The 27,672-nt window shown below is 39.6% G+C and overlaps 1 protein-coding gene across 2 annotated transcripts in view; it reads right to left on the reverse strand.

Moving 5' to 3' along the window:
• Positions 1-27,672, reverse strand: part of LOC137298100 (dual 3',5'-cyclic-AMP and -GMP phosphodiesterase 11A-like) — an 82,984-nt gene that overhangs the window by 23,364 nt on the left and 31,948 nt on the right. For both annotated transcript variants that reach the window (XM_067830179.1, XM_067830178.1), the window contains exons 2-5: positions 8,108-8,266; positions 6,094-6,183; positions 4,611-4,760; positions 1,551-1,612 (exon numbers count right to left, since the gene is read on the reverse strand). In XM_067830179.1, coding sequence (XP_067686280.1) covers positions 1,551-1,612; positions 4,611-4,760; positions 6,094-6,183; positions 8,108-8,266 — 461 coding nt within the window. The remainder of the gene's footprint in view (positions 1-1,550; positions 1,613-4,610; positions 4,761-6,093; positions 6,184-8,107; positions 8,267-27,672) is intronic.

Genomic DNA, 27,672 nt, shown 5'->3' on the forward strand with positions numbered 1-27,672 from the left:
CGATTAGCAGATTTAAGCACTAATGTCATTCTCCATGTATGCTAAGTTATTTGGGTGAAATGACTCTTGATTAGGGGTGCAATAACCCCTCATAAGGGACGAACTGACCCAATCAAGAAATGGGATGAAACAACCCAGGTGAAACAACTTTGGGTGAAACGACCAGCACCCAGTGTTCGTGACAAAGGTAAGCATGTGTCCCTGTACTGGCAGAACCAGTCGTATAATTTGTGTTTGTTTGTTGCCAACCATTGACCTTATCAAACGTTGGCGGCTAGAGGATATGATGGTTGTACCAACGTCTGCAGAATCACCCACTTTTGACAGATCCGACGACTATTACAATCTATAGTGCAAATTGCTTCACGTTAATTCAGAGGAAACGTTCTGATGTTGATCAAATCTCCAGTTGGAATCGTGGCTATGCTAACATTCAGCTGACTGAAACTGTAACATACTGAACAAAAATAGTTAGGGATATTTGTAAATTTTGCAATCATGAATAATGATGTATTTATTCATTGACATACTAATCAGTCATAAAAACACCAATATCCCTAACTTACTTCGTCCAGTATACAATGCGTCATTTAACCCTTGTCTTTCTGTCTCATTCGTAATTTACTTCTAACCTGCCATTTATACATTGGAAAGGCATCACTTCAAGATTTATTCCAATCTCTTCCGCGTCATTTATGCAACGTCGGAAGACTTCTCATATCACTGCCTACAATGTATTCCTATTGAGAGTTTAACGCTATCGACGGCATGAACGTCAAACGACATCATATCGTTGATTAACAATACCACATATGGCAACAGGTGACCCTGATCATTATTTAGATCGTCATTTGACCCATGACACTCATTCAGTGACACAATCGTGTTCATTACAATTTACCGCTGGAGTCAGCTGATAATAATAAAATGAAAAAAATAAACATCAGGCCACCATTGATTTCCTTCTGAATTAGCGTCACCAATGTCGGCTGTTGCAACTGCTTCCAGTTCAATACGAAGGACATCCAGTTTTATCACCCACTGTCATTGAGAGTTTAACAGTTCAAACAGCATCGTACCCTTCTCATGATGAGAAATCATAGATTAACTAAACACGAACATGGTACATTGAACATGGTTGTATCCTTCGAGTTTACCGAGGTTAGACACGAACGCAAACTGATATCTAAAGGGAAAATGTTGGTGCCAAACTCATATAACCTTAACTTCAACACACCAACGTTATACACAGCGGTGTTTGAATATAGATCACACTGAACGTTATTGAGAAAATGATAGCGTCGTTATCATCGAAATGTAAGAGCTGTCTGCCCAGTCTCATCAACAGATTGCGAACAATGATTTCTCTAACCCACGTACACCATGACCTTGGTGGGGAGGTCATGTGGACATCAGCCAAAGCAGAGCTTTACAAGAACCAGAGCGACCGAGCTTGAATTATATGCCCAGGAGTGATCTTGTTCAAGAAATTAAATTTCCCAAGGCAGTGTCTATGGAGCCGTCACCAATCTCCCATTTGTCATCCTCACCTTATTGCTGAGTGTCCGTTTCTGAATGGGCAGGCCAAATCGAAGACCTTGTTGAAAGATGTCTGAAAAGATAAGACCCAGAGGGGAAGGTGCAGTTGATTTGCCTCTAATGATTATATCAGCCAACAGCATGACGAAAAAATTTTTAAAATCACATTTCCTTTGTTTAATTGAATTGCTCCAAAGCAAGCAGCTCTGGGTATCCGCAAGCCAAACCGACCTTAACTGATATGCAAAAGTAAGCAGATTCTAAAACAAACGAAAAACAACAAGTGGACACATTGAACCTGTCCTAGGGATCTTTCAGTCCAGCATCACTAGTATAAAACTGAATACATCGTATAAAAGATTACGTGTTATGGTTTCGTTCCCCACTGAAAGCCTGACTCCGTTTCAACTGTCAAAACAAATGCTCTGTAATCTTTAATCATTTTCAATTCACGTATGATGTTTTCTTAGAAGTTAAATGATCATGACCCGTATTGAAACGTGATGTTTTATGGGTATTTTCATTGCAAATATGGTAAATGATAATACGTGTTTTATGGGTATTATAATTGAAAATATGATAATGGATAATACGTGGCATTTGTAGGTCAATGTAACCGTTACAGTAAGAGACATTTTCAGAAGGGTGACTACGTGACTTTCACTGTCTTATATTTGGAGACTATTCTTCCTCTGGTGATTTTATTAACATTATTGTTCATACGTGTTTAACTATGTTGTTTGGGAAAAAGGGTTTGGGTAGACTCCTTGCAGTGTTATTAGTATGCTTTGCGTATTTACCAAATTATTCACTCTCGCTCACTTGTACTTTATTTTCCTTGAGTACTGTTTTTGGATATGTCAGTTTACAAAGATAAACTGACATGATCTATACGTCTTCCTAATTTAAATGCATTTCGTTTGAAATTTAATTGCATATTACGTAAACCAGCTACGCCGGATCTGTCTGCCATATTTCTCAAAACCAGATCTGAAGAATCTCCTTGCAACGTTTTCGTTTGCACAACTCTATAATAAAATGTTTATTTTTATACGTTCTGAAAAGAACTCTCACTTGCATTTATTCATGTTCTAACGGAACCACCGGCAAATAAATGTAAATCACAAATGCAGCTGGCGTAATCGCAATGAATGTTTAATAAACATTTCACTTTAGTTATAGTGCTCCGGAGAGAACCATAATGTACGTTACGGGGTGCTACACCCATCATAAACCGCCAGCGTACATTATTTACATTACAATTTGGTTACATGCGATTTAACAAAGTTTCGTTAACTGACATTGTGTACTTGAGTTTCATTGTTGTTTATTGTGATTATATAGGTGAGCAAATCTGGGCGTGCATATTATGTAGTCCTGCGGGACGCAGATTAATGACATGCTGCCAGAAAATGCTTACTGTAGCACAAGAGAACACATGTATACACGTATGTATCTTTGCTCCAGTGGAAATTATTCGTCAGTTTCTGTTTTACCATCGGTTGGAACATAATTTCACCTTTTCGGGAACATCTGGCAATGTCATCATTTGACAGTGAGAGAGAGAGTTTATTTTTAACCGCTATATGGCGGCGGTCGGGTCGGAACCAGAGAGTCTAGAATGAGCATCTATCAACCCCATTGGGAACCGATGATATGTGTCAACCAAGTCAGACAGTCTGACCACCCGAACCCGTTAGTCACCTCTTATGACAAGCATGGGTTAGTGAAGATGAGTTCTAACCCAGATCTTCGCGGATGATGCGTATTTGTGTCGCTTTACACCGCTTTAACAATATTCTAGTAACATCACGGCCGGGATGCCATGAATGATTTACACGCAGATTACAACCACGAAGGGAATAGAAACCCGGTGTTCGGCATGACGTGGGGACGCTTTACCCGTCCTGGCATATGGTAGTGCTATATAGAAGCAAATAAGGTATAGAATTCTAAATAATATGACCCAAGATAGTCTAAAGTAATGGTTAAAATGCAAATCCATTGTCATTTTGGGTGTCTCCCGCTTCAAGCTGACCTGCAGTGATACAACTGACACACTTCCGTGTGACAATACATTGTCGCTCACGAATCCTACAGGGAATGCACAGCTTATGACGATTCCAGTCATGCAGTAAGGCGAATAATATTCCGAAAGAATAGGAAAAGGTGCATTTGTCAATAAATCTAATATAAACATTAACAGTTGAAAAGTGCTTCCAACGGACAAAATTATCACAAACCTTCAGGACGTATTTTCACATCATACTATTATGTATATTGTCCTGAACGCCAAATATGTGTGTGTTTGAAATACAATATTCAGGAGAATACATTTGAAAATTTATGATTGTTTGCAAAAGCGTAATCAAGCCCGCGTTTATAGCAGGGTGACTAGGATAACTGCTATCGGTATCGTGGTTGATGGTTATATTGTGGGTGGGATGGTTGTCTTGTAGTTGATGGTGGTATTGTAGTTGATGGTTGTATTGTAGTTGATGGCTGTATTGTGGTAGATGGTGGTATTGTGGTTGATGGTGGTGTTGTGGTTGATGGTTGTTTTGTGGTTGATGGATTCGGTTGATGGATTTGTGAGTAACGTATTAACAACAATATAGGGGGCGATACCGAACATGGCTTTCACACATTGTACCATTTTGGGGGAATCGAACCCGATCTTCGGCGTACACGGCGAATTTTTTAACCTATAACCCAACCTTCGCCCCATTTTTCTTTATATATAAATGCACTATGAATAAATAACAAACAGTAGTACTAGTTCTCTCAAAATGCCATCCAAACAATAAATGCACCATAGATGCAACATACACCTCAGTACCGGGATAAAATACTCTTTTAACGTGGACGTTACTCCTCCCCACTCCCCCTATAAAGAAAAGGTAATTCCGGCTCTGAGGTAGCATTCTGAAATCCTCACTTAAATACGCTGATAATGGGGGTGATAATTAAATGGACGCTCTGGTGAACTATCTAACGACCAAGAGTTACCAGTTCCAGTTTATATGACATGATCAAATGGAGTATGAGAGAATGCAGAAAGTCGGACATACGGAAGAACCGACCTCGGTAGTTCCATCCCTGAGCAGCACCGAACATCTCTCACATTTTAGCAGTGTTTGTGCCCTCTGCATAATCTTCAGAATGACGTTCTCCAGGGAGGTTTGGTCTTCGCAGAGAGCGTGGACTACTTCCAACAGTGCCTAGGAATATGAGAAACAGAGTAATCAATAGCCATACATACCGTACGGAATACAAGGAATTCAGATAGATAAAATGTTAAATAATTTAACGAAGGAGGAATGTAACACGAAGCATATAGATGTAATTACAAATGTAACTTCAATGTTGATATAACCTATATAACGGTGTCGCCATATGTTACAAGATATATAGTCTAGTCTAATTTATGACATTGACCAATAATAAACACCAAAATAAACGCGAAAAATTGTCATTATTAATTTTGTTACAGACACTCAGTATGCATTTGCACTAATAATGGCTCCTAGGAAAGGTGTTACGCAACAAATCGCTCCAGCGAGCCCCGACATAGCGAAGTCATCGCGTAAATATCGGCAAATGTATCGTGGCTTCCTGCAAGGACGCCATTAGGCCTATCAACCCAACGCCGCGATGTGTCGTTTTGCAGATAGGGCGCCCACCATGAAATCCACTGTAGATTTAACGTCATTGTCATTAAGCTTAAACCATATCAAATAGCATCAACAAATATCTGTTTATTTTCGCGGTTCTTTATGGTGTTCTGTACATTTAGGTTCCACAATATGAAAGATCACCGCGGCCTGAAAGTGTTCGAACCTGGAATAGTAATATACCTTTCGCAATCAGGGGAGACTGTGATCATTTCTTTTCATAACCGTTACGGCAAGTATATATTTCTATTTTTGTATGATGTACATTCTGTAGGTTACAATAACACTATTTAGCGAAGTGCCTGCTGCACTCAGTGTAAATACGAATGCATGATGTTAAGGCAGGATACTTGAATGAGTTAGTAGAGTTTTACGCCGCTTTTAGGCGGGGGTACCAAAAATGGCTTCACACAAAGTGGGCAAATCGAACGCGGGTCTTCGGCGCGACGAGCGGACGGTTTAACCATCAGTTACCCCACCGCCCCTATGATATTAGAATACTGCATAACGCCACGACCATTACAGGAATCGATTGTGGTAATTTGCCGCAGACATAACACCAATATATTTCGACTGTAAATAATAAAATCTGAGCGAATAACCAGTGAACGGCAATTTATGAATGATAAAAAGCAATCATCAAGGGTGGACATTGTACGAGCCTGGGTCCAGATCCACTGAGACTTCGCAGTCTTACCAATGGCGTTGTGCTACAGACGCCAGGTGGACATGGTCTATGGTCCCTGTTTCTACAATCAGGAACCAGAAAACATTTCCTCGCTAGAGAGAATATGGTAATAATCGCTTGTTCAACATTTAACATTGCATCTCAGATTCGACCAAACACGATGCTGGATAAACACTGTGAAACCATTCGTACCTTATTTCGCTCATATTCCTTGGAGTATGCCTCAAATATTTGAGCGTTATGGATGCCTATTCCACAAAAAGTCAGGTACGTTGCCAGCAACTGAAATAAAACAAGAATACACAGTCATCAATATCCCCCGCATTACCTCCAATTTCAGTCTAAGTCAGATAATAGATAATAGAAAACCAGATAATGTTTTTACGTGTTGCCATGGAAACGCAAAAATATCTTATTAAGAATACCCAAACTACCAAAAGGCACTAATACACCATCAGATCTATGTGCCAAGTTTGATGAAGTAATGCTGAATGGCTTTAAAGTTCTGCTCCGGGAAAGAAAAATGTGCCCAGACGGACGAGGTGCATTTTAATACCCCTCGCAAAACGCGTTGTAGGGTTAAAAACGTCCTCGTTTAATACCAGCTTAACATGATAGTATTTGCATCACAATGACATCTAAAAAATCAAAACGTGTATTCAGTCCACCGTCCCAAATTCCACACATAATATTTTATGGCCTCCAGTCTGGTAATGAAGACACATATAGTTTATTGTGAAATGGTTAGTGATATTAAGTATCTACTAAACCAACTTAAGGAAATCAAGGAATTCGATATCCCCAAGGGATCGACTTAACTAAAGCGTATACCAGATAATATTTTCAAAAGTGACCTGAATGCTTCTTTAAAGAAGTAAACTCAACGCTCCGCTAAGGAAATCGTCCCAAGGGTGACGAAGGAAGACTTCAGCAACGTAGCACTTCAGCCCGTTGACAGTCTCATCTTCATTTCGTCCCGCGACAATCTCGCGTTGAGCACCGACTTTGTGCAGGAAGACGAATTGAGACACAAAGATAGCATTTATTCATGAGACTAGGTGATAAGTGGATATTCCCTGGGTACCACATCCAGGGCATCTTGAGCGACGTTTACACACTGAGGTTTAGGAGTAATTTGCTTCTGGAAATAACCTAGCCACGAAATCAGGTTTGGAGACTCATGGTATGCTCAAGAGGTCATTGTTACGATTTTTTTACAAAAAACCCCAAAAAAACAAACAAAAAAAAACCCAAAAAAAACAACAAAACCCCAAAACATTAGTGCGAAGGTAATCACTCCGTAGTATATTATATAATCTGTTTCCATGACCTTTCTCCTTTCAATGCGCATTTGCTCATTTTAGTATCATCAATAAAGACAGTTCATTTTGCTTAGCGCATGACTCCTCCACGAAGACGTATCATAGTCTTACTGTCACAGCAATGTTATGTTATAGCCTGCATCAACAATATTTGAGTTAAGTAATGATTCAAGAGAATAATATCTGAGTAATTAGAACTGCGAATCACCCCGACCTCGATTCCACCGGAATTTCGACATTAAACCCTCGATTCGATCATTTTCGATTCGATACATTTATATAAAACCATCAGATTTCTTTTAACTGTCATAACTTTTTAAATATAACAAACACACTGAAACCTTTTACGAGATTTGACGGGGAAATCAGGAATGTAAATGATGCAACATTGAAACAAATAAAATATGCTATTTAAACATAGAAGAACACTTTTCAATTTCTTGTACCCACTTGAAGGACCATAAACATTCATACAGTAAAGATTTCAAAAGTGAAACTCATACTGAGTATCAAACTCTAGGTGGTAATGACCATAAACGTAAATAAATAAAGTAAAACAAAATATATAAAATCAAATGTGTGGAAATAGTTTCAAATATCGAATCGTGATAAAGATAATGTTTATCGAAAATCAAAACTAAGGTCTCAGATTCGATTTTCGATGAATCGAACCGATTCGTTCCAGCTCTACTACTAATCACATCGAGTTCATACTTAGGAAGGTGATTGTGTATACATTACGGATAAATGTAATTAAGAATAAAATGACAATTAAAAAAGATAATTTCGGGAGCATTGAAGTTTCCTATATTGACGAAAATGGCATTATTGACCGAGTCTTGATATTGCTCGTGTTAGATATGGGAAAGAGAGGCTCATCGTACATTCTCATCATCTTTGGTGAAGACCTTCTCACTTCCTGTTTTGTTGAGGACCTGAGCCACACCCACGATTTCGTCATCTGCATTTTTGATTGGTTGACAAAGCAAGGCCTCCGCCCTGTAGCCAGTAATTCTTCCAATTTCATCGTTGTAGCGAGGGTCCTGAAACATTTCCATGACAAATAAGAACAAAAGAATGTTAAACATATATGCATACAGCAACGCAGATATTGCATGTTCCTGTTGCGTATAATGTGATCGACAAGTACATAGCTTTTTAGCTCGCTGTTAGTTATCAGTGATATGTAATGGTGAAGATCCTTGAGATGCGAAACAGACAGTTATACCAACACCTTCAAAGGTCGGAAAGTCACTTGCAATCTGGGATATTTTCATGCAAGTCAGTATATAGAGACTCTATAGAGTTGTATGTGTTGGTCAGCTTAGTAGATGGCGTTAGAGTGAGTTTAGTTTACGCAATATCACGGCGGAGGACACCAGACATGGACTGTACACATTATACCCATATGGGGGAATCGAACCTGCCCTCCCCCCCAAATAAATAAGTTAATAAATTTATAAATAAACAAATAAACACACACACACACACACACACACACACACACACACACACACACACACACACACACACACATACATACATACATACATACATACATACATACATTGCCATAAAAGGCGACTATGCTTGTCGTAAGAGGCGACTAACGGGTTCGGGTGGTTAGGCTCGCTGACTTGGTAGACACATGTCATCGGTTCCCAATTGCGCAGATCGATCGTGGTTGCTCATGTTGTTCATCACTGGTTTGTCTGGTCCAGACTCGATTATTTACAGACCGCCGCCATATAGCTGGACTGCGTGCGGCGTAAAACTAAACTCATTCACTCACATACATAAATAAATAAAGACAAAAACAAACAAAGACACAAAAAACATATAGAGCGTTATTATAACAAGCTGAATGTCTCGTCCAAATGCATATCTCTATATAAAGAGATAAAAAAATGAGGAAACCATTAAGACACATCAGCACCCCAATACCAGAGGAACCGACGGCTCAAGTCCCAACACTCAGACTTCTCAACACCAGACTCAAAGAACACCAGCTCCGTCATCAAACTCGACCAGAAACCCTTCATTTCCAAACACATCAGCAAGTACAAAGACCACACCATGACGTGGCTAAATACTAAAGTCTTGTTCGCCAGCAACATCACCTGGCTTCAAAAGAAGCTACAAGAGACCATAATTTAAACACATAATTACCTATCATTGCCAGTTAACAACTGGATTCACTTGTTAAGCGCCCACCTGTTTTTTTATACATGTACATATGCTAATATCTGCGTCCCAACTTTCACTCCTCTGATGAAGGAGTCGGAATGTACCTCGAAACATCGTGCTCATCATATTGTAGAAGCTGACATCCATTAAATTAACTTCATTTCTAAGTACCAGTCAACGTCTTGATGAGGTTCTTCCTAACAACACAGGTTGCTGGGGACTGGTCCGATTAAATATTGCCCATGAGCATATTCAATATCTTTTCATGTGTATGCGAGGGGATATAAAAAGTAGTTATATCTATATTCTCGATGTCCAAAATTTCCATTTTATTTTGAAGGGTTCATTAGCAAAGCCATTTTCACATATGTGGGTAATGTGCTTCATGAGGCATGAGTCATCACAACACATCTGGGTATACTATTTGTAAAATAATTGCATAAAATGAAAACGATATATCATTTGGTATGTCCTCAGATAATATCATATAGAACATTTGTCGAATGGTATTGGATGAATTCCAGTCATAGCAGTCATAATCAACAGCCCAAGGTTTGGATCGCTTGGTTTAGATTTAGACAGGGGCTGCTTTTAAAGGGCATCCCCATTTGGCATCTTTCAAAAGCATAGTGTCGATATTCAAGCTGGCACTGTTTACAATGTATTGGGAGCTGACATTTGGGTGACTATTACGTATACAGTTTAAACCCTTGGCATCAAGTATGAATAGTGAGAACATTAGTTATGTCCTTATGATTAAGTCATCAGGAATTGGGGGAGGGGAAGGGGGATGTAATAAATTTGTAGAGTAACTTTGACAAGCGGTAGTTTCAAATGTGCATTTAAAAAGATCTATGTTTGTGCATTTAAAAGATCTATGTTTGATTCTAGCAGGGCGTCTGTATCATTTATATCATTGCCCGGACGAGTCTCAATGCTGTTTGATATCTCCTCCTATCCGGATGTATGTTCTTAGGAACTGTACCTTTTTCATCAAACTCATTTGAATTAAAATGAAATATTTTGCTTACATTCCATTTGGTGCATTGTCATCGGACCAAAGAGCACATGTGTTCACATTTCGTCCCCAAACCTTCACGGATGGAACTGTCTTCAAAGGCACCGAACAGACGTGCTTCTTTACTGGCGTTCCAGGAACCTAGTATGCAGGCGGGTTCGAATCTCGGTTAGCCCTCTTTATGGTTTGAGGTTCGTCAGCACCATACCCGTTCACCAAACTAGCACACGTCTGAGTCCAGTTGAAAGTGATGCTAAATGCAATTTGTTCACACATACAAACGTTGAAAAAATATACAAATGAACATATATATTCATTGTTTGCCCATCTTTGCTTTAAGTTCCTGATATAATAGTTTAGTCTCAATGTAACATGAAAACCCTTGTGCAGATGCATCCTGCTCGAAGAGTTTCAAAACCAATAAAGCTATGTTAATGATAAGACTTGTTTTCAAAGGAATATCCTTGCCTTGACGATGTTGTATTGAACAAACATATAGTGACAAAAGTGCCAATTCCACTTCCCATCGTCGAGTGAGAGTTGAACGAGTCTGTTTTCAATTACACGGTAAAACAATTTTCACTACAAAGGACAATATTTGATCTGCGCTGGGTTACACAGAACCGAAAGTGTTCTCAATACCTTGCTACTTACTTCTAACAAACAGAGGGTCGATACACAATGCAGCGGATCTGAAACATCGCCAGAAAACTGAAGTCGTTGGAGGAGAGTTTCAGAACTTTCGTACACCCGATAATGTAAATGTGGCTCACGACAAATAGATATTGGCCTGTTTGAAGTGCAATGCATTTGTCCTTCCGCACTCTTGGCCTTTCAATTAGACATTGAACGATTAGTTTGCTGCTGTACCATAAAACATGTAATCTGATGTACCTTTAATATCTTTACATGAAGCAAGAACAGAAGAGCCATTATACTTATTGGGGATTCACGTGCTACGACATCTCCGCGAAATATGTTTTCAAAACTAATTTGTTATAATTTTCTCTTTTATCCTGATTGATCGTCATAAATTGTGTGCACAGGCTTATCTTCTTTAGAGGCTGATTTCATGTATCTTTCACTGATGGTAGCTTCTACATTTACAATATGGTTGCCGCTTGCTTTCAGACAAAATCGTTCTACAGCAACTAGCCAAACCTGTTTCATCATGTACTGTAATCTATTGTGTACAGACGACGCATGTCCACATTTATATGTTGTCATTTTCAGTGACTGAGCAATCACATAACACCACTGTTCATGTGTATCCAATAGGCCATAACGTCAATAAAACAGCAAATGACAGACTGACAATAATATTGGATTTCTTACTGATATTTACTACAGCATCGTTTGCATCAATATCTGTCAATATTGGGGACTTATTATATCTTATGAGCATGTAACATTCAATTGGTTAACGCCGCTTTGAAAATATTGGGCGATACGTTTAAGAAAGCCTTTGGTGTTGCATAGTGTTGAGGGTTACGACGTTAGGAAAACTGACGGTGGAGGATCATAGTTATGTCGAATCTTGGATTCGAACCAGCACATCGTCCAATCCATGGTGCCATCGACTTGGAAGTGATGAAAACACTTTCTTCAGTGAGAGCATGAGTATTTACATTCTAAGGTACGAGCTACTTTTATGATAGTATATATTGTGCATATGAAGATAGTATGGTCATGGTGACTGACATGCTTTCGTTTTCCACTCTCATCATTTTGTCGGAGACTAATATGAGGTCTTTTTTAAGAGTTTTGTGCTTAGCGCATGCTTTTCATTACCTTTGTGCTTTTTATTACCTTGATTTGAAGCCCGTTTATTTAAAGGACAAAATATGAATTTTGTTTGTAGACATTGTTCTTCATTTCATACCAAGGCACTCCTCCACAACAGGATACCATCTTGCTCAAACGACAGACAGACAGACAGACAGACACAGACACAGACACAGACAATGTATATCAGTGGATAATATCTAACCGCCAACGGAACAATAAGAGGGACCTTAAATACTACACGAACCACCTAATCTGCAACCAGGATACGCCCAACGTAGACTAAAAAAGCACATATATTTACTCCCTGACTGAAAATATATCATTATTCCTTTTTCTTCCGTTGGCAAAATCGAAAAGAACAGCAAATTAGAGACCAAGAACGATAACCAATTTTCATTCGTCTTGTAAAATTTTCTAAGTGGTAATTTCCGCAGCATCATTTCCAATACAATCGAAGCTCGTGGTATATGTATGTATGAAGTACATTACTTGTACGTTATTATCACCATTCCAGTTCTTAGCAGCCACTGATCATCATTCCAGTTCCTAGCAACAAATGATCAGCATTCAAGTTATCACCAACTAATGATCACCTATCTTGTTTAGAACGTGAGCGAATTTGTGGAGCTTTATGTTGCTTTGAAAAGAATTTGTTAGGTTACGTGTCGACCAAATGTGTGAGAAAAGCCCGAAGGTTTGCTGATCGTAGTCTTTACGACCGTTGTGAAAGCCAAGAGTGCGGATTTAGTGCTGGCAAACCCACAATTAGCGAGAATCTGGAATTCGAATAAACAATCATGGGATCGTTGCGCGTCTGAGGGACGCAGCTGTACAGCAGGATTGGAATTCCTTCGGCGACTATTTCCTCTGTGTCCACGATACATCAGTGTAAAAGGTACTGGAAGTCGACGTTTACAATTATCGTGTCTTATGGACGCAGGGGACCTGGAATTTAGTTGGCATGACCGTTGTTGCCATGAAGGAGATTGGTGTTTACTACAATGTCTGAACACCCCGCGTTATATGTTATCACTTCCACCTTTGTTGTTTTAAGATACTGAAGATCACAATGTCAGTATCATTTGCAACTAACCAAATCGCTGATTGGCATCCACTTGGAAACACATTCTTGAGAAACATTATGACAAGCAATATGACCTACTTGAGCGGTGGTTTGGTAGATAGGAGTTCGTTCGTCACGCTGACGGTATGGGTTCTGTTCTCCACATGGCATTCCCGTAATAATGCTAAAACATTTCTAAAAGCGGTGCACACCACAGTCCACGACATGTGAAGGGCAAACTATTACTCGATAGGTACAGCAGATCAGACGGGTGAGTATTGCTGACAAGGAATATTTTGGCATATTGCAAAATTCGAGGGGAGTTATTAACACCCTCTCCTCCCCAAAACAAACAAAAAACCAACAACAAACAAAACAAAAAAAACAAAAATATAAACAAACAAACAAACAAACAAACAAACGAAACACACGCACACTGTTGTAATAGTTATAACTGATACTTGTGTCACAAGATTCACCTTCATGGGAATCGGTATCTTGACCCGTGAAGGTACGGGATAGAATAGGCCATAAGCAACCCATGCTTGCAATGAAAGCTGACTCTGCTTGTCTTAAGAGGCGACTAACGGGATCGGATGATCTGGTTCGCAGACTCGTTTGGCACATGTTATCGGTTCCCAATTATTCAGATCGATGTTCATACTGTTGATCACTGGATTGTTGACTAGATTATTTACAGACATCCACCATACACCTGGGATATTGCTGAGTACGGCGTAAAACTAAACTCACTCTTATTTACTATTCTGATTTCATATCGACACCAGACGACCAGATTGTGCTTTCCTTTGCATTTCAAATTGGAACTAGGAGACATCATAAGTAAGGTTTCAAACTCATGAACAGGATTGATAATATTCTTGCACTAAAACTGTGATTTCACTCTGCCTTTACATGTTTTACAAAGAGGTAGCTGTACGCGGAGAAGACTAGTGAGGTGTGGTCATGAGTATATACAATTCTTTATAAAGAGGTGGTTGTACGTGAAGAAGATTTGTGGAGTGTGATCGTGGGTGTATATAATCTTTGTAAAGAGATAGTTGTACGTGGAGATGACTTGTGAGTATGATCGTGAGTATATACAATTCTTTGTAAAGAGATAGTTGAACGCGTTCATTTGTGATTGTGACTGTGAGCATATATAATTATTTGTAGCTGTACGCGAAGACTTGTGAGGTGTGGTCATGAGTATATACAGTTCTGTGTAAAGAGATGGTTGCACGTGAAGAAGACTTGTGAGGTGTGGCCATGAGTATATACAATTCTGTGTAAAGAGATAGTTGTACGTGAGGAAGACTTGTGAGGTTTGATCATGAGTGTGTACAATCTTGGAATACATTACAGAACTGTGAACGTCATGCCAAACTATGAAAACGTCATTCCATATATCATTTTCATGTATATCATTTAGCCCAGCCATTTGACCTCTCTGATAATACACACGGACAATTAATGCCACTGTTGAAACACAGCTGCAGCCAGCAGCTAACTCCATACACAGAATACCCCATTGTAATTTACCATTTCCGGCATGAACTGTACGCGTGTATGCTTATCACAAACGTCATGGTATTGCAATACAACGACGTCACTTACAACACGTGAGTGCTGTGAAAGAGCTGCTTCTATAACACAGCTGCTACTTCAATGTCTAGCACTTGGTGACGCCAAAAGGTGACCCCCTGGCAACTGAATTAAGGTCAATTGCGTGTTACTGCAATATAAAAGCAACGGAGCTCTCCTATCATTATTACAATATTATGCAACATCATAAGCCTGGATTTATAAAGCCCTATGATATTATCCTGCTTTACGGATGGCTCCATCCCAAACACAAATATGTTTTTGGAACCAAAACAATGAACTGGAACATATTGTTAAGGATAACATAGATATTTTTCCTTAAGATCCAATAACAATAGATTGGTAATGGTAAATCAGGCTCTACGACTAAATCTTTTGGTGTACAAGCAAGCCTTTGCAAATTGCAAAGAGTTATTGGCATTTTTTTCGTTAAGGCCACCAATTTCAGTTTTGAACAGTTGTTTATGCTAAAAGTGGAATTCCACAGATGTGTTGCGCAATGTTGAGGTTTACGACATTTGTGAATCTAAGGCTCGTGGAGAATCAAAAATAGCAAACGTTGGCAAATTTTCAACTGTACAGAAATATTTTCTTACTAATGTAAAAGACATGGAATAATCAGGCGAAGAATGTTTACAAGCCTTGCAATCTGGCAAGTACGAATGTACTGAAGGCTACCTTGTCATAGTCGATTGCCACCTTTGTATGTCCAGATGTAGTACATGAGTGAAAGCTGAAATGACTACGACCACACATGGCCTACGGCAGTAGGACCAGCTGGGCGAGGTTATTGACTGCGGGCGTATTTACTGACATGTGTGTTAACAATACATATCTTCCACATGCCACCTATGCCAGGTTTCAATTTCCCTCCCAAATGAAATAATTGATTTTACGGGGATATATTCAATTATGTTGCGTGATGATATGAATATGTGGACGGAATCGATAATTGTTTTATAGGTTGATTTTGAGCTTTCGCCTACTTTTTATCATTTCTCCTTCGTGATAGCATGGGAATGTCACACTGGTTCATGATGTAGAAAGGAAGAGACATATTCTTCAAGATCACACAACGATCAGCTAATCTTCAACTCAGTCGTACGGTATTTATTGTGCTGAAGTGATCGGAATGAGATGCAGAATCATTTTTAATATGCTTTTCCAGGCTTTAAGAGCTAAGTTTCTTTTTCGTATTCCTCTACCGTCTTGTAATTTCAAGCATTAGAATGGCCATCATATTAAATGCATATGATGCTCTATACCATCAAGTTTAATACAAGACACCTCAAATGAAATTTTAAACGTATTATGTACTTTCGGTGTTTTCTGTAATAACATTTTGTATTGCTACTGATTTTTGCACTTAACATGTGATATCAAACATAAGTGTTGTTACTATGTTGTGATTGCTGAACAAAAACAGTGAATGTAATTAGCGTGTCCTTTTTATCAATGTGTGCGGTCAGTAGTAAATTGAATTAATATACACTGAACATCATATGGTATTTCACCTGATGTTTCCCTGTCTTGCCGGGTCATTTAACATTGCCTGATGAACCGTGGACTGCCCGTACGGACTCATCGCCAGCATCACGCGATGGTAGTAAAAGGCGACCTTTCTAGCTAGGCATGGTGAGTTAACATTACCAATAAGGTATAGCCACGAGTCTAGGACTAATATGTCAGGGGACTGTCTGATCCAGAGGCAATTAATTACATATAGTCACAAAATTCTTAGTGTAGCACCGGAGAACACATACACGTATGTGTCTTGGATCTAGCGTGTACGTTTATGTTTTCGCCTCACTCAGAGATATTCAAGAGATAACACTGCGGTCTGTAAATAAACGAGCTTGGACCAGACAGTCCAGTGATCAACAACATTATCATCGATCTACGAAACTGCAATGCGATAACAAGTGTCGACCAAGTCTGCGAGCCTGATCACCCGATTCAGTTAGTCGCCTCTTACAACAAGCATGGGGAACAATGCGCAAAAGACCTTCATCAAGCACCCCCAGTAATTTTACAATGATGGGTTTCACCACGTACATAAACTTCTGGTGGTGACCATGATGGATAAACATAAGATTTCCTGTCCCGTATGATCCTTTGACTGAAAAAAAAACAAAAACAAAACAAGCCAGCACTCTCCTCCACATACCCCTCCTGATCCTGTGAAGGGACAGTCTACGCCATTCCTCGTGTAAAGCAGCTTCCAATTAAGCCAGGCTCTGTACAGCATCTCTTTATTGCATACGATGACAAATCATGTCCAAGGTATGCGCCAAAGGGTTAAGGGACTCATTCAATCGTGAGAAATGTCAAGGGGTTCTTAACTAAGTTCATTGTGTAGATATAATTCTAAACCCGGATCGTCACGGGTTCACCTTTTGACAGTGATTTATAGACACATGCTAATGGAACAGTCGGAATCGTATCACTGTTTTTATTTACGCAGAATTTTGTTTATGGTAATGGAAAGCGCTCGCTGCTTGAAAAGCCAACTGCTGCTCTGAAGAAGCTGTATGATCACATTCACACATCTGTCCCAAGTGACGTCGCAATGTCTGACGTTGGGATCGAGATTAGACGTATCGGAAGTCGGAAACGTGTATATGGGGTTAGAGCATGTACACCCAGTAACATTACCCAATTACGATCGTTCTGCATTGCCACACCTGCCATCTGACCTCCTACTCCCAAAAAGGCCACTCAAAGAACATACCTGCTTGATGCAGGTTAATGAACACGACAACATTTCAGCATTGATTTTACGGAACTGACAGTGACATACTTCTGTATAAGAATGACTCAACAATACTGTATCAAGTCGCTTGCACAGGTGTAAATGAATTTATCGTCCAATGACAGAGTTGCCCAGTACAGTAAAATGGTTGTCTTGAAGCAGCTGTGAACTTGAGTTTGCATTTACTTTCAATGCGACTGGGAATCAGATAATTTTAGTTACGTATTTGCACACAGACCATTGAATATAACTTCTTTGAGTGGCATTTTAGAAGTTGGGATGTGTAACAGTGAACATGCTTTATGGAAAACAACTTCTATTATTTCGTGAGTACGACACTTCAAAGCAGATTAATGTACCATTAATGAATAGTTATCTGTATAGGAACGTAGCACTCGCGAAATAAAAGAAGTTGCTATCCATAACGTTTGTTCAACATTGAAAAATAGTACTTAGTGCAGGAATCGGAATATGAAACGTTCTCTAGGAGTTTGGCAAGGGTTTGGGTTGTGGTCAGTCTATCGGGCGTTCTACCGGGCGATGACAACCGCCGTGGTAATGACAGGAGGCATCAGATATATAAGCCATCTATTAGTGCAACGATGACAGAAATATGGAGTGAGCCTACCTTCACACAATAGTTTCAAACCGTCAGATTTATAGGAATAACTAATGAATAGCCTTTCCAAAATAAATCCATTTTCCATAAAATATTATGGACCTCCAAGTATGTAAATGTAAGGAGTCAATATGAGATAGAGATTTGTGTTCATTTTAGCCTTTCTAATCTCGTTGGTCGGGATAATTGATGGTAAAGCGATTAGAGACCACGGAACAGATCAGAGGCGATTGAGTCCAGTTATCTTCATTGAAAGGTATATCGATTACAGCTTATGAGACCATTAAGTACAGAGTAATTATAATTAATAGGGAATGGGCAAGTTAAAATTGCAGCCATATAGACCACACACACACACACACGCGCTCGCGCACACGCGCGCGCACACACACACAGACACACACAGACACACACACAGGGCATTCTAATTTTATTTACCACTGTGATAATTACGAAAAAGAATCCCAAAATATATGTGTACAACAGAGTTTATAGAAAACAACTACAACAAATCTGAATTTGAGCTTGTAACACATACCGAAATGTGGTAGTTAATTTTTAAAATATCAATATTAATTCACGTATGAAACTGTGATCATTACCTTTAAATGTCAGTGCCGCATGGAGAAGCTAGTCGTGCTAGTACAGATTACAAATATCACAAACTTTCGAGTTATTTGTAAACATAGTTCACTTTAAGAACTTTAAGAACAGACTGAAAACTAACCCTTTTCCCCCAATCAAACACAGAACGGATCTGTATCCATGTACTTGTGTAACCTCATTATGAAGCTAACCTGAATATAGACGTCTGATAAAAAAATATAAACTGCATCAACACTGTGTCAACAATAATACTTTCCCTTTGGTCATTTGCGTGGGTCTGTAAACCACATAGATCTCACGAGAAAGGATTCTCATTCATTCATCTTATTAAAACGAAGCTGTAGTTATCGATATGCTTTGGAATATCTTTCAGTTGTCGGCTGATATGTTCCTATTGATCATTAGCAATGTTCTGGAGTGATCTCCAGAACACAAACCATGACACGAAATGTCCTGTGTTTCACATGATACGGAGAGAGAAACGTGATATGAAATAAGCAACAGGGAAGCACCTTAATTCATGCTCCTGTTCAAGCCATTACAGTAATTGGAACCTACGAGCTGTGGTCTTTAATATTCACTTTCAGAAATCACCTGATGCCAGACTTAAGGGCATCGCGGCGTTCCCCAGTGTCTCGTAACACATGCACTAGGACTATGTCCGGGACGCCCTACTAACAAGCATTATTATTCACGGGCTTTTAGCTACATGGAATTAATCGACTTCAGGCACAGTCAGTGGTTCAAATTCCCTCAGGTAGATTTCTGCGAGAAAGCTGTGTCAAGAACATAGGTCTCGTGAGTCAGAAAACAGATCAAATGGCCTAAATAACTAGGCCATTTCGGATTTGTAATTCAGTTTCAAAACGCTGGAGTATTGTGAAAGACTTGGAAGTCGTAGAACATCCGGGCGAAAATGTAGAGTTGTGCTGGTGGTTAGAGGCGACTAAATGGGTCGGTGGTCAGGTTCGGTGATAATGTGTCATGGTTCCATAACCGCAATAACACATGGAGTATTGCATTATACAAATAAACCGTTTGTACTATAGCAAAGCAAATACAATTAACCTATTGAAGCAGATGGGGGCATGTGGTCAAGAGCTGGTATTTTCCTGGATCGAATCACAAATTCAGTCATTACTTTGTAGCCTCAGCACCATAATTATGCTTATCATTTCAACTCAGTGTAGTGCCGTACATCCGTTTTCTTTCTCGCTGTGTGCGTATGTGCGTCTGTGGTCTGTGCGTGTATGTTCATATATGTGAGCATCACAGCGTACATTTACCATGGCATTGCAAGTGAAGAAACCTCTCACATAAATACCTATATCAATAATTAGCTTGAAAAACATAAATGAAACAGCGTCTGCTTACAAAAGTGATCAAACACCCCGGGAAACAGGAACACGCTATAATGTTAGAACATTACGTGACTGTTTATCGGTTAATACTGAACATGCAATCCGGGCCTGGTGACACTGATAGCAGCAAGGACGATTCCTGTCTGACTGTCCGTGATTTATATTGTCCCCAGTGTTTAGGAAGGACAATATATTCCATGAAAGCTCGGGCAAATAATGGCTCCCGTCACGAACAACCAGCGACGTATGTCGTGTTATCTTGTTTGTGGGAGATGACGTCAAGCTCTGGTGTCTGCAAGAGTTGCTGTTGTCTTGTCGCAACACTGCAAGTCACTTACTCGGTTGCTTAAGCACATCATGGATACTCTGTATGTTATATTACACTAGACATTTTCTTGCTTGTTGTTCAGCAATGTTCCAGCCATGTGACCGCGCTTTGTAAATAATCGAGTGTTGACAATGTAGAGACTGACAACAAGACCATCGATCTGTGCAACTGGAATGCGATGACATGCACAAGAGGAATCAGAGAGCACGAACACCATTGAAGCATGGACTGCTAAAGATCTTCACTAGTACTAGGTATCTTACATAGTTAGAATTGCACAAAATATATGGGTTTTTTGGATCAAGAAAATAATAAATGTTAGTTCGATGTGACACACAATCAAAAATGATTTCACATTTAGTTGGCAACGGTGTGCTGGTTGCTTTGTTGGTTAACTCTGTATTCAGCAATATTCCAGCAACATGGTGGCCCAGAATACAGTGATGAACATCATGAGCATCAATCTACACAGCTGAGATACGATGACATGTGTCCACCTAGTCTGTGTGTCTGACAATCCCATCCCGTTAGTCGCTTCTTAAACAAGCATGGACTAGCAGTCGTTTCATAAACAAGCATGGACTGCTGAAGACCAATTATAATTCGGATTGACAAGGGTAATTTGGAACATATAATACAACATCATGTGTCCACTGTCATTAAAATGCAGTAACACTTTCTATGTGCAAATCCCAACCCGTTTCTCTGTGCTACCATCTTCAGAAACCTGCAATAGAGATGGCTTGAATCTTGACTAACAAGGTCTCTAGAAGGCAAACAACACTGCAAATGCAGTGTATAACCTATCGAGAAAACAGATATATGCGAAACAAAGAGACAGGAAAACCACTGGGATAAAACATGCAATTACTTAGGTAGAGCTACATAACTCTCGAAGTAATCGATAAACAAATTCAATGTTTCGGCGGAGCCACGATTGTGCAATACATAGGTAAGACAGTTTGGCAAGAAGTAGTTAGCCCGATTTGCCTCGCGTTTTCTCCTTTTCTTGTCATATATTCATTTATGAATGTGAACAGGAAATTATACTCGTATTGGCAAAGTCAAATCAACGTTTATGGGCCATGACATTCAACATTTTAAGATTCATCACATCGATGATTTCATAAATAAACACCAGATGGCTGTTTTGCTTCCACTTATTTACCCATCTGGTCGAGAAATCAGTGAAACGGCCCCGGTGCAATTTCTGGGTAAAACAGGTTGGCAAGAAGTGGGAAACCCATTTGGCTGTGGTGTTTTCTTTTCTTGCTCATCAATATATTTATGAATGTTAACTGGGATTTACGCTCGGATTGGCAAAGTCAAAACGTGTTGCTGGGCAATGACATTTTACTTCATTGTATGACTCATCATAATGGTGGTCTGATTTCGTTCAATAAACACAAACTATCCTTCAACTTCCTCCCATATGCGACCAGGTGATTATCATCGGGGTAAAGTTTCGACAAAAGCATACAGATTCAATCTATGACAAAAACCGTTTTGCCTTCAGCAGCTGAACTTTCCATTGTGGATTCTAATCTGGTGGAGCCAGTCTTTAGTGTGAACATTTTACAACTTTTAAAGTAAAATTGAGTGTGATCTTTCTGCAATTTTCTGTTGGTTTTGACTAACAGTTGCTTGATGAAGATTACAAACTTCAGGGCAAAAGTAAATCTTTTAAAAGTTTTGAATAAACGGTGTGGGGGATTTGCCATGATTATGCTACGAGTTTTGTCGACGTCTGTTCCTTGGGTATAATGCCCTTCGAGGGTTTTGTTTAAATGCGTGCCATGTCATAAGAAGGCATTCATCTGATTGACCAGAACCATTTCTTAGAAACCGGTGGCATGTTCAAAGACCTCTCTGAAGAGGGCATAGACCTTCCTGGGGTTTCCCAGGGTGCGTCCATTGCCCCTTGTGTGATTTCTGACATGGCAAATATTTAATATCCGCTGTATTAATGCACAATCTGGTGACAGTCGTTTGAGGTCCTGAAGTAAGTAACGTTATTATATGTTGATAGTGTTGTGCAAACACGTAACGAAAAGCAAGAGGTACCTAAAGCGTCTGTACTTCAAAAAGCAATCGGTAATGTAGGCAAGCATTGTTGCATTGACGCTACGGCAAGGAACACAGATACATATCCAAGGATCATTATAACCGCAAAATGAGAACTAACGATGAAATAGGCAGAGGTCAATCCTCTACGTCGAGACAAGCATAGCTTCGACAGATCAAAGTTTGACACAGTAGTGTCAGACACTTTCATGGCAATGAAGCGGATCAGTAACATTTGGAAAAGCTTTATCACGGACCACCTTTTCGTCAGGATACGGCTGTAATTAAAAGATGGACGGTCAGGAAAATGTTTGACAAGCCATCGTAGTATTCCAACTATTGCAGAAGCATTTTGAAAAAAGCATTTTCACATATCTTCAATAAGCAAGTTTGGTTTTAATGCGCTTTTAGCAATATTTCAATAAGAGGGCATCAGAAATAGACTATACACACTGTAACCACATGGGGGATCGAACCGAATGTATCACCATTGCCGTGCATGTCATCCAAGGCATCAGGTCCAGTGAGTATTAATCTAGTTCGTCCCAACAAGAGCCATATATCTCTGTAAATGGACACTGATTCGTCATTCCTATAAGTCTCTAATCACCCATTTACATCGAGTCCTGCCGCGCAAGTAGCCCCAAGAAAATAATTATAGGAGCTGGACTATTTACTGTGCCTCTCAGACTGTTCCGTGTTGGTCCCAACGGTCTCGTGAACGCTCCCCCAACTGGAATAGTTCGGACTGGATAGACATAGGCAAATGTAGATAATAAAATGCCGTTAAATCGTTGGAACCTAGCCTTTGGTATGTTCAAGTCTCAAGGCTGCTCAGTGGATTGGCATTTCCAGTTCTCAGCTTAAGAAGATTGTATGTCACGAAATGCTCGCCTGATTAACTTGGTACTTCGTTAGGAATAAAGAGGTTAGCTACCATGTTGTGGGGGAGGATTATTGGATGGTTGATATAGAATACGAATAATTACAGCTAAGCTCTGTCAATTTGGAAGTAACCTTCGTGGTTTTAGACCAGTGTCATTAGCATCGGTGCTGCTGTTGTAGATGCTACTGAAATGTATTTGTGACGATGTTTTATAACCTTTTCAAAAAGTCATTAACATGTTCGTGACGTTTGTTATAAAAGGCATTGGTACATGTCCATCTTGATCCATGTTTTCGATACTGTGAAGAAATATCTTGTGAAAGCGCAACATATTCTATGACCTAGCACACGATACCCACAACACATATTAAGTATGCGCGTGAATGCTTTGTGGTTACCTGTCATAAATTACTCAAGTAAGTACTCAATCACTTATTGCAGTATTGATGGCATTGTGGTCTTTAAAACAAATTCTAAAATACACGGCATCTGCCTGTTCTATTCAAAGAAGATAACACGTGGATGGTGTTGAGGTGTTTCAAATGTACAACGTGTTATAAATGTGTAAACTATTGTTTTCCCTATCACGCAATGGCCTCGATGGTGTTGTTGACGCAACGTGCTGGGTTCAAACTTCAACACTGTTTATTTCAATTTTCAGGTGAAAACAGTAACATTTCATCACAGACTTTAAAAAATAGATGGATTCTGTATTTGTGTAGGTGTTATCGACTTTCTAAAGTTCTCACGTACAAAGGATTTGTCTTTTTCTATTGCAGCACTAGTCGACAAATCACATACAAAAACGATACCTCCGGGAATATCACACAAACAGGTGTCAGTGGATGGTCTTTCTACATGAAATATTTAATATTAAAAACAATTCCGATTCACACTTTATTGGTCGCCATGGCTGTTCCAGATACTGTTTCTGAAATAATTTATCCAAAGTTTCAAACGTTCACCTCGTTATTGCATTTTGTCTGTATGGTTGTTTAAAGTAACGTTAAACATTTATTGACTGAAAGCGAGCTTGCTTTCACTCTGTTTGCTCTGGCAAAAGCGGGAAATGTGAAACGTTGCAACAGGCGGTGTCCATGACCTTTTTATATATGCTATTAAAATAACGACTATATAAAGGGTCATGTCAACGATCACATTACCATGACAGCTGTTACTGCAAACTGTCTTCAACATGCCAGTCATATGCAAAGACAGATTGTGTCAGTTATGAGATTACGTGAGAGTAGAAGGTCAAGATGAAAACACTGTCAACGATAATGTAAAAGGAACAACGCTGTGATTTTTTTGTGTCATCATGACGATCTGGGTTAGAATTGAGCTTCAGTAACCCACGTTTGTCGTAAGAGGCGACGAAGGGGATCGGGTGGTCAGTTTCGGTGACTTTGCTGACACTTCTCACCGTATAACAATTGCATAGATCGATGCTCATGCTATTCATCACTGGTCTAGGCTCGATTATATACAGTCTGCAGTCATATAGCAGGGATATTGGTGCGTGTTGCGTTAAATTAACGAATCAGTCAACCAACCAACCATGTCATCATAACAGTTGGTTAAATGTGAGAGGTAGTGCATTTTAAAGGAAACAATCATCGTGTGATCCCGGAAATAGTTTCATTAGCAAGAATGCCAATAGTTTCATTGTTTGATTGTGTTGCCGAAACACCACACATAGTATAAAACCGTACCCTCATGCAACATTGCCAGCGCCTCAGAGACCATTCAGTCGAGACTAATGGGATCATAACATGTCTCGAAATTGTCGATAGGCACGCAGTGGTCTCATCTCCGTGAACTGACCCTGAAACGTTACTGTGACGTTACTAGACATTCTCTTTCCGTTTGTTCTGTGACTGCCCAAGGTCTGGCTGACGTGTTTCATTAGTCACACGACGGTTTCCTTGAAACGATGAATGTTCTGTCGATATTGCTGTTCGAAGTTCTCATCTGCGACATCATGAAGGCATGGCATCGCTGTCCATTGTTGGTCATTTTTGTCTGACCCTGCCCTTCTTGTGGACGTTGATGTTATACCGTAAGATGTACAGACAAACAATAGGCATTTGGATCTTAAGCTTAACACTGCGACCGTGTAAAGTGTGTAAGTTATGATTGAGGACGCTCGTAATAACTTGGGAGACTGTTGGACATGTCAAGCATTTCATTACTTCTTCTTCTGGTGGTTGTAGTGGGTTAAAATTGTAACTTCATATATATTGGAGACCAGAACAGAAAGGGAGTCATTTTAGCTTATTTTTTATGTGTTTTGAAACGGTACGAAACATTCGTCCTACAACAAGTTATTAATAATGAATCACTCCCTGCACGACCTGTACCGAGACCAAAGAAGATGTACCCCAGATGGCTTTATTGGACACGCTAGACACTTACATCCCACAGATAAATAACCGGCCCTATAGCATGCTTTGTGTCGGAGTCTGTATTGGTCATGTGAATTATTAACGGTCTAAACACTGCACACCAGCAACATCTCATGATGTCTTCCGGCACGAATAGCGTGATAATCCCACGTAATATTCGCAAATCTTTCACTCATGACGTCAAACCAACTGCGATCGCACCTATTTTTCCTGACTGGAAAACTAAATATATTCTATTGAATGCGGAGCCAAGCACGCTACGTCAGTTCACCACCATAGTAAATTGTGTAAAGCGAAACCAATAATACTGATGACACTTTATTTTACTCTTTAACACGCGGTTATACATTTGGAACACTTGAACACGCTCAAGACACATCTTTGTAATATCAGTATATCACAACTGACCTGAATGAAGGCTGGCATCAAATCCGAACTAGGAGACATCACAGCTTCTTTCAATTAGTAATTGATTTTTTTCAACTTGACATACATTTAAACCTTTGTATGGTCACGAAAACAGCAGTAGCGCGGTTCATATAGTTTCAGCAAGTGTATAAAGTGTATTTATGTGTGGTAATATGGTCTGATGTACGCCTCTTTGTAGAACGTATATGAACTAGTTTGGATAAAGCAATGAATGTCGGGAAAATAAACCTCTACAAAGTGAACTAAAACCTGCTAATTTAACGATTTTCGAACACCGTTTAAGTCATATATTATGACGTCATGCGATTATCAGCGATACAACTTCTCGGCGGCTCGTTTAGCGGTTACCATGGCAGCAGGAATTTTTTTTCAGTTGCCACCCTCCAGGGAAACTTGTTAAAGCGTCACTGACCAATGCAATTGAAGTATTTTACATGAAGGCAAGATAATAGGTTATACAGAGTTAATGGAAACATGCTGGAATCGAACCAAGTTCCTAATTGGGCAGCCTATTCCCACAGTCATTCAAGTTACTGTGTGAAGTATAGAACCCGATAACGTCCTTTACTTGCCGCTGTTGAAAATCGGCAGCAGAATTCAGTGGAGGAAGAAATAGCTAGATGATCCAACCTCAGAATCAACTGAGACCACAAAGGAATATTTTGATAGCAAAGATGATCTGATACGGTGTGTATCCGCCCTGGGAGAGACAGAAACTCCCCGAGGAATGAGCTCTGCATGACAAATTTTTCAGCATATTAGGTTGGTACAGCTTCACCCTATTTGAGATTCATCATTCTTCCAAAGAGTGTAATTATATTGATGAGTTTGGGGTTCACGCTCAGTCAGACTAAGCAGCAATTAACGCAGTGACAACATATCTCCCCCATGTGACTTTGATTTCATTGAACATTACCTATCTTCATCAGTTTCAGCACTCGCGGATTTGAGCATATTTCAAAATGAAAGACAGAATTCTCTGGCCTGCGTTATGCCAATAATGGTGTTATTTCTGCAATGGGGGACGTTACTGAAACACAAAAAGGAGGCCTTAAACATTCGTGAGATCCAGGCACTCCAGCGTCGATCGCAGGAGAGGAATATGCTCAGCAAATACGTCTTTGCTAATCAACTCAATCAATTCTTTCCATCACGGTTAAGCTTCGAGCGTTTCATCCGCCCATCGCAATCGATGTTTGAGATGTATTTCCATTTTAGTGTTGGCGGTCCTCCCATGATCTTAAAGTGCCAAGTGTCTCCCAGTCACACCTGAAGCAAACCCTGACAATATTTATTGGAAGCGGCAGTCAATAGTGTATCGAGACATTACATCGATAT

Source organism: Haliotis asinina, chromosome 10 (genome assembly GCF_037392515.1).
Source record: "Haliotis asinina isolate JCU_RB_2024 chromosome 10, JCU_Hal_asi_v2, whole genome shotgun sequence".
NCBI classification, from domain to species: domain Eukaryota; kingdom Metazoa; phylum Mollusca; class Gastropoda; order Lepetellida; family Haliotidae; genus Haliotis; species Haliotis asinina.